At 29.4% G+C, this 9,773-nt stretch overlaps 1 protein-coding gene across 2 annotated transcripts in view; it reads right to left on the bottom strand.

The window, feature by feature from the left end:
* Nucleotides 1-227: 227 nt before the first annotated feature.
* The window catches only part of LOC126881423 (SAM pointed domain-containing Ets transcription factor), a 159,231-nt gene continuing 149,685 nt past the window's right edge, over nt 228-9,773 (bottom strand). For both annotated transcript variants that reach the window (XM_050645696.1, XM_050645697.1), the window contains exon 5: nt 228-1,422. In XM_050645696.1, the coding sequence (XP_050501653.1) occupies nt 1,085-1,422 (338 nt within the window). In that variant the 3' untranslated portion in view covers nt 228-1,084. The remainder of the gene's footprint in view (nt 1,423-9,773) is intronic.

Below are 9,773 nucleotides of genomic sequence, written 5' to 3'. Positions count from 1 at the left end.
TTTATATACCATCTACCTACAAGAGAAGTTTTACTTCCTTAGTCATTTCCTCTAATCCTTGAGCTGGTACTGATAATCACTAATACCATTTATCACGGAGGAATAGAAAAAAAGGTTGTAATTGGATTTTGGAAGGATAAAGAGATGGGACATGTTTTCTCTCAGTAAGGAGTTGGGAGTTGAGAATATATAGTTTAATGAAAATAAAATAAAAAGAGATGGCCATATACAGATATAATTTTTTATTGTTCAACTTGAGTATAAACTTTCTACAATATCAATAATAAATATCTACATAAATACTAAAAATTAACGAGAACAATTAACCATATATACAGTTTAACTTAAAATAAATATACCATAATATTATTCAACTTACATTCAAATGAGATATTTACGATTAATAGATACAAAATATAATCCTACCTAAAAAATGTTTAACTGTATTACAAAATCCTATAAAATTACAAATATGTGTTCACAGAACTTACAAATGTAATATATCATAGATATATGGGACCAAAATCACCAAAATATCAGGTACTTCTTCCTAGTAACGATTGGTCTGTGAAAAGTCTGTTTGATTGACATCGAGCATCATAAGTTGAACTAACTTGAGCATCAGATATTTCTTCAAAAAGCAGACCGCTATGCCAACATTTGTCGGAAGTTTCCCTGTATTCGGCAAATATTTTACTTAGAAATTAAGATTTTTCATTGGAAATTACCTTCCAGAAATCAGCACGCTTAACTAGCGTGCATAAGCATATAGTAATACCCTATAGCTCATTTTGACACTTTGATAACAAAATGCATTATATTTTTACGTGTTAATACCCAAACAACCATCACCAAGATCACCACCCAAGTTACTTTGGTGTTCTAGACAAGCTATATACATTAAGCAAACCGTATCTTGAAGTAATTTAACACACATAGTTTACAGACCTAAAAATGATCCCAAACTAAAGTTTAAGACCAGTTACAAAAATTTTGTACATAAGTAACATTTGTTTTTGGTACAAAACTTTGGTAAAATTTTAATCCTCACTAAAAGATACGTTGCTAAAATTTCTGACGACAATTACAAACAATATGGATGGCAAAACTGGTACACCAGTCTTTGTGACCTTTCTGTTTTCTTCATAATGCCTTTCTTATAATACTGTCTGATCGACCTGCTGAGCTTGTCATAATTCATCGCAGGTCTGTTCTTCCGTTTGCCCCAAAGCCTGGCCACTTTAACAGAATCTTCTATTTTGAAGATGCCTTTGCTGCGGTCTATCCACCTTATACACGAGACATAGGTTTGAGGTGACGCCAATAACTCTTTTAAAAATTGCCAGAGGTGTATATGCGAACCTGATCTAGACGTCGTGGGTTTTGAGGTATCTACTGGAGATGAGATGTCTTCTTCTTCATCTGAAACAACAATAAAATAATATTTTAACAAAATATAGAAATGATATAAATGGACTAAATCGAAAAGATGTAAATACCTATGTTATTTCTAAAAAGTTTATATTGTATACAATAAAATAAAAAAAAATTAAATAAAGAAAAAATGAGATAATGTCGTTTTAAAAATTACTATTAGTGTCACAGTTTTTCTGAACAAATTTCCACATTATGGAATTGAACGTGATGACTTTTAAAAGCAATCCGCGGGGAGGATTAACTATGATTATGGGTCGCGTGGTACACTCGGACGTCGCGGAGGACGATCTTATGTGTATGCTTTATAAATATGTGACTTACAAAAACAAGAGATTATTTAAAATTCTACTATTAATGTATCAACACATTAATAGAAATTTGCTGTAAATTCTCTATATGGTAGAAAATGTCTGATATAATACATAAATATAGTGTAAATACAAAAAAATACGAAGTGATTTTAAGGCTGACATCCGAAGTTTGTTATTTTTGTAAACAAAAGTTGAAATTGAAAAGCCAGGATTTGCCAAATCTCAAGCATTTTTAATTCCTATAAAGTTAAAACTTTGCATTCTCTGCTGCTTTTTCTGCGTAAGTATAGTGTTTTTAAGATAATACCAGCATAATTAGGTCTTAAATTTCTATGAAATATAGTTTTATAGTGACATTTACCAAGCAAATGTTAGGATCTTTTGTGAACCATTGTATTTTGTATAATAAAAATGGTTATGTGCTTTGCCCGGATTGTAAGCACTATAATGAAAGAGGGATATGTAGTTGTAGATTCTTTATGTTTTCAACGGGTCTGGTTGAAAAGAAGAGGTGGATTTCATTAATAAGGTAAGAAAATAGAGTGAAGTAAAATAACTGAATTTATTGCCCGTGAGGGACAACTTACAAATTATGCCACCATGGATAGCATTCTTGACAGGTCATATCCCCTCCATGTCAACCCTCCTAGCAAAAAGCATTTTAATAGACATAAAAACGAATATATTATATATATTATATAACTTTTCATGGATTTTGTAGATTTAAAAAAATGCCTTTGATTTCAGATTATCCTATCTCAATTAAAGAATTTTAAGAAGTTCAGTCTCCCAAATCTATCCTAGAACAGCTGCAAGTCAACGAGGTATGTATATCTATTATCGTGAAAATGTTTAAAGCAAATTATACTCCGTGTGAAAATTATTGATAACACAATATTTATGACATAGCTCATTTACACTATATTGTTTTATTGTATATAATAAATCCATAAAAATAAATCCAATGGTGTTAAATCACGTAATCTAGAGGCCAATTCCATCCACCGAAACGAGAGTACACGACCAAGATATGTCTCATGCAGTAATTGTAACAAGGGCTCAATGACATATTGTACCGTCTTGTTGAAACCACATGCCACCTACATCTATATCGTCCACTTTTGGCAGAAATATCTCTGATTTCATGTTGCTATATCGAGCACCAGTAATAGTCACTGCTTGATCAGCCTCATTTTTAAAGAAGTAGGTAATATTATGGTCAAATGGTCAATACCTAAATCCGCACCAAACAGTAACAGGTTGTGGACACATTTTTTTCGATAGCCATATTGGTGTTCTCAGAACACCAAATGTGGCAATTTTAACGATTAGCAAAATCATGAAGGTGAAAATGAACTTCATCATTTAAAAAGATTTTGCTCGTAAAAGCAGTACCCATTTGTTGATGTTCAATAATCCATTTAACAAACTCTCTTCGCTGTGCATAGTCATTAGATTCAGTTTTTGTTTCGATTGAAGATTTTAAGCATGGAAATGAGATCTTAAGTGAGTATAATGTAGAGAACTTCTTGAAATTTTCAATTCTTGTCCACGACGCTTAATTAATGTTCTTGTACTTCCACCAACGCTCCCACGCGCTGCTTTGATATTGACATTCGATCAGCTTGTTGTTTGGCGATCGGTATAATTCTTCTTCTAGTGCCACCTTCACTAACAAATATTAGCTATAACCATTGAAAATTCGTCTCTATCTTCTGCTTTTCTTAAAAGTGTCTGTGTGTTTAACCCGGTCCAGTCGCGAATGTTTTTCAGCCAGGATATTTGTCGTCTACCAGGACTCCCTTTTTCTTCCATTTTGCCCTGTATAAAGAGCTGCAACAACTCGTACTTATCATTTCTAAGTATGTGACCCAAATAAAGCTGTCTTTCGCCTTTTAATGGCGGTTACAACTTCTCTGTGCAACACCATTTCGTTTAGTCTAAGAAACTATATAAGGTCGATTTGCACCGATCTGTTTAATGATGGATAAAAATTATTAAATATGTAATTTAGCATATAGATCAGTAAGGATCTGCGAAAAAACATCTATTTTTGGATGTGTTAAAAAGTTAGGTGACACCTTCAGTAATAATAATTGACTTATGCTCCTTCTCAAATCCCGGAACAATAATAAAAAAATTAAAATATTTAAAAATTTCGAAAATTCATCGACTTTTTTCTGCTTTCTTTGCTTATAACTTTAAAACGATTCGTTTTGGAACAAAGTCGTAGAGAAATAAAATAAAGATAATTGAATTTTTTATGATATGCGACTTGTAAAAAATGTCTTAAGGTATTACCTTTTCTGCAATATAGCAATAAATAGAAAATAAGGGGGCAAAATAAGTCTGTTGTTATTCAATATTTTTTAACCACTTTGGTGGCACTTATAACCTTAGTAATTCACTTAGGAAATTCTTTGTAACATACTTAAATCGTACACCAAATTTTGTATAATAAATTTGCAATCTAAATGTTTTTAAAAAAGTTCAAATTTTTTAAAATCTTTCTGAACAAAAAGTAGACCATTTAGAAGTTGGCTAATTTTTTTACATATAAAGAGGTGATCTGCCTATCTCATACACTTTACAGAATTAAAATCGGATTATTTAAGGGACCCCAGTAATGTTTTAAATTTATAAACAATTTTTTGACTTATAAACAAATAGCTTTGTTTAATAATAAAAAAATTAATTTTTAGCAATGCAAATAATTAAAACCGGTATAATTTAACTTAAACTTTCAAATGCTGTCAGCAGAATTGCTATTTTATTTTTTAATCAAACGTTATTCGCGTTAAAAAATTGCAATTTCTCGATTTTTTGAAAGTTCCACCGCGTTTATCTCGAAAACTATGCATCCTACGAAAAAACTTGTAAGAACATTTCTTGCTTAGAATTACCCAAGAAATACAAAAAAATTTTTATTTTGCGAAAAATCGATTTTATGTAATTCCTCAAGTTCTTTGTTTATAACAATCTTATCGACATCCGGATCAACTGTTACCCAAAAAATTCGTGTTCTACGGGTCAAAATACATAAAAAAACTTGGGTAAGTCCATCAAAATAAAGGAGCTCCCTCCTGGCCACAGCACTAATTTTTTTATAAGCCAAAAAATTGTTTATAACTTTAAAACATTGCTGAGGCTGCTTAAATAATCCGATTCAGTTCTGTAAAGTGCATTAGATAGGTAGAGTATTTCTTTATATGTAAAAAAATTGACAAATCTTTGTATGTTCTAGTTTTTGTTGTGCAAGATTTTAAAAAAATTTAATTTTTTAAAAAAAGTTTAGATTGCAAAATTATTATGCAAAATCTAGTAAGTCAATTTTAATGAAATTTGGGTACGGTTTCAGCATATTACAAAAATTTTCTAAGCGAATTAGGAAGGTTCCAAGTGTAACCTAAGTGATGGAAAATCATTGAATAAAGACAGGCTTGTTTTGCCCCCTTATTTTATATATATTGCTATTTTGAAGCAAAGGTGATAAATTAAGAAATTTTTAACCAATCGCTTCTGATAGAAAATTTAATTGTCTTTGTTTTATTCCTGTAGGACTTTGTTCTAAAATGAACAGTTTTTAAGTTATAATATAAGCAAAAAAAGTAGAAAAAAAACGAAATTTTTTGAAATTTTTAAATATTTTATTTTTTTATTAATGTTTCGGGCATATTTGAGACGAAAGATAAATCAATTATTATTAACGAAGTTATGACCTAACTTTATCCGCAAAAATCTGAATGCCACCTCTCACATCCACCTAAAAACAGATCTTTATTGGTCTAATAGTTAATAATTACAATAAACAAGGGTTGCCAAATCTAATCTTGTTCTAACTATAATTAATTAATAATTAAATAATGACATTTTTTTATAAATAAAAAAAATTCGATCCGGCAGATAATATTTCAGATTTTCTAGGTCATCCTAAACAAAAAAGTTGATCATTTTCTAGTTATAAATAATTTAAAACTGAAAAAATAACGAAAGATGACGATTTTCAAGGTTCGAAAACATAAGTATAAAATATCATTTTTAAAATTACGAAGTACCTAAATTCAAGTTCAAACCTTAATCTATCAGTTCCTGATAAGCCTTTTGGGCTTATTTCATTCTGAAACATTGTTTTTTAGTTGTGAATGCCCGTCTCCCCATAAGAAACCTTCCTCATTAACAATTGAGGGGATTAGATGCTAAGGGGTACAAGTGATAAAATGATTTAGTTGAGAAAAACGAAGTCAAAGTTAAATTTACATAGTAAATTATACAGAGAATTAATCACTTACGGATTTATTTTTAATTAATTTTATACAATTTTATTTATTTTATAGTAAAAGCTTTTGTAAAATTAGTATTTATTTTCAATCAAAATATTTGAAATTTTGAAAAAACGTTCGCACTTGTACCCCTCTGCTTCAAATTTTGAACTTGTGTCTCTTTGCCACTTAAGTACCTTACGAATTTCTTAAAGTAAAATAAAAGAAAAATTACGTAAAAATTTTAAATTAAACGTTTTGAATTATGAAAAATTATTTGGTATATTTTGTGTTCTTTCACTTATTTTGAATACTTTTTAAGAGCTTGATTTGCAAAGATGCTACAAAAATTACTAAAAAGAATATCCAACACATTACAGGCAAAGGGATACAAGTGTAGTTACACCTGTTTGCTGTAGGTAAACTGTCTTTAAATATTTCGTTAGTATCTAGTTAAACTAGAACCTGCGATATGTCGCCACCAGTAGTTTAATTCAGCTGTATCTCTTTGCCACTAAATTTTTAGTAATATCTAGTATTATTTTGTGCACTTAACCCATTTTACAATATTTTGTCACTTGTACCTCTTAGCATTTAATTCACTCAAATAAAAAAATATGTTTTAGAATAAAACACGGCTAAAATTCTTATCGGGACCTGATAGAAAAAGGTTTGAACTTAAATTTATGTACTTGATAATTACAAAAACCACATTTTTTACTTGTGTTTTTGAGCCTTGAAAATTGTCATCTTTCGTTCTTTTTTTAGCTTCAAATATTATTTATAATTCGAAAACGATCAACTTTAGAGACAAATTACAAAAGACCTTTTTTCTTTAGAATGACCCAATTATTATTTGAAATAATATCTGCCCGGGTCGATTTTTTTTTAAATTCATAAAAAAAATCATTTTTTAATTATTAATTAAATACAGTTAGAACAAGATTAGATCGGGCAACCCTACTTTTTTGTAATTGTTAACATTCTAAATTACATAATATCCAATAATTTTTATCCATTAAACAGATCGGTGCAAATCGACCTTATATCGGATCCTCTACTAGTTCATAATATGATCGGTCCATGGGCATTTTTAAAATTCTCTTAAAAAGCCATATCTCAAACAGTCAACAATAACAGTTCAGGCTTCGACACCACAAAGAAGAATATAGTGGATTGGATGTAAGATTTTACCATCCGATATCGGATTTGCAGAATATCGATATGTAACATCATCAATTAATCCAGTCTCCCGGAATTTTTTAATTACTGTCTTCACAATTGATGAAGTTAAATCAATATTCCGACAATATTTTGTACTAAATTTTCGAACTGTGGCCGCCAAATTTTCATTATTTTTAAAATATTATTCAACAATTCTCTCGTGTGTCACTCCATTTTTACTAATGCTAAACTACAGTCATGGTAAACTACATGATATCAATCTGTTTTCTTTTTCAATTGCCAACACATCTTGCGTGAATTTTAAGAGACCCATTATAAATAAAATATTGAAAGATGACAACTTCAAACCATAATTTGGTTAACAAACAAATTAAAAGAAGAACCAAAATCGACTTAAAACATTAGCAAAAATAATATATTTAAATAACTTTTTTTGCCTTCCTATTTCCAATTAAAACCTTTACATTAGAATGTATAATTTTAAACTTTTGAACTTTACTGGTAGGTACGTAGGTAGATCTTTGTGTTGACATTTTCGTCCAATTAGATTTATAGAGATTAAAAATCTTCTTAGCCCATTTTAATTCTCAAAAATAAACTAGTTCTCACCTAATATCATCAAAAAAAGATCTTTTATTCATCTACCTTTAATTTGTTATTCATGATTCTTAAATTATAATATTTAATTTTGGGATATTTATATCAAGTGGTTGACATTTGTGATTAAAATATCGTTATCTAGAAAGAATAAATTTGTTAAATGGATATAATTTGGCAATATGTATGTAAAATGACAGGGTCAGTTGTATTGTTAAAAATAAAAGGGCATATACAATAGTACAATCATTCAAGCTTAAAATCGATTCAAACTTCGCAATTCTAATTGCCTTCATAGATCTTCTTGAAAATTTGGAATTAAGTTCATTTTACACTCCTATTCAAACTTGACTTGGTCGCAGAGTACGCTTTTTATTTTTAAGGGGTGAAAACTACCCCTTACTCCAATAAATTGAAAACTAATGAATTAAAGCGGTAATGGGCTATAATTATGTTAAAATATGTTAAATGTTGATTGTTTTGAATCATGACTTTAATATTTTGATATTCTACAGCTCACCAACCCTTAAAAACAACCCCTCATACAAAGATTATTTAAAAAATATGGTCAAGAAACATGAAATTTTTTTATTTTGGATCGTAATAGGAGAATTCCTTCAAGTTAATTTTTTTATTAATGCAACCACCAAAAACTAAATTTTTTGTTGTTTTCTTTTACAATGTAACTAATAGTTCGACATCTTTATATGTAACTTCGCTTAAAAACTACCCATCATATAGTTATTAAAAAAACGGCTGAGATTATGAAATCATTTTATTTTGGATCTTAAATAGAACAAAAAAAATATATTATTTAAATAAAAATACAAAAAATATTTTAATATAAATACCTGATACATACAAGTTTTTAATTTGATTCAACCCCTAAAAACTACCCCTTATCATAAAAATTAGAGACAAATTTTTTTGAAAGCTTTAAGTAATGGAACTCGTAAGAAAATGAAAATCAATTGTTGCTTATGATATAATGATATATTTATAAAATTTGTATCCCATAAAAATATACGATTAAGGGAAATTAAACTTTTGAAACTTCACATTTTGATGATAATGAAATAGTATATTGTACAACAAGTGAAAAAAAATACATATTTCTCACGAGCGCAGAAGTTTGTTGGCACGAGCCGAGGTACGAGGCGAGGGCTGCAAATCAAGCGAGGGAGAAATATGTCATTTTCTCGTGACCAGAGCAAGAACCGCAAGATTGATTGCAATATAATCCAAGTTTGCCACACCCACAAGTTGAGCCACATCTTTTTTGCAATTTCAAAATACTATTATTTTAAGTAGTTCTTTTGGTGCAGGAATATCCGTCATTTTGTTTGGTACCAAGGTGCCATTCACTTTTGTCCATCCCCAATTAGCAAAATTGAGAGTTTTGTTGCCCGATATGTAAATACAACGACACTGCATGTATAAAAATTTTAATACAATATCTTTTGTACTTTGACACCCGATTTGGGCGTCGAAACGTTAATAAAATCATTTTTTTAGTAAAATTGTGGCTTGTTTCTCATCAAAACTAGTTAATTGCAAAAATGCCACAAGAAAATAGCTTCAAAAAGACATCAAAATTTAGACGCTTCGTCATTCTCAAACATTATCTCTAGCTTTTAACAATAACTCGGCTTCCCTTTAAGTTTTTTGAATTCACGCTTACATCATTTTGTAGGGAACTTTATAAGCTACAAGATCATGAGAATTGCAATACCTACATCTAGACCCTTTTGTTCAGAGAGTTTTAATGTTAAAGGGCTAAAAAGACGCTACCTTTGCATTGAAATCAATTACTTAAACGCTGATATCTCGCTTAATTTATAAGCTACGTGAGTTTAAAAAAAAACAAAATTTTCAGTAAAAAAAAGCTAAAGTTTTGGTCAGAAGACTTTTTTCAAAACTCCAATAGTTTTTGAGATATTTTGAAAAAATAACGTATTTTTTGGAATATAAAAAAGCAATTTAC

Source organism: Diabrotica virgifera, chromosome 3 (genome assembly GCF_917563875.1).
Source record: "Diabrotica virgifera virgifera chromosome 3, PGI_DIABVI_V3a".
NCBI lineage: Eukaryota > Metazoa > Arthropoda > Insecta > Coleoptera > Chrysomelidae > Diabrotica > Diabrotica virgifera.
This window is presented reverse-complemented; position numbering and strand designations above follow the sequence as displayed.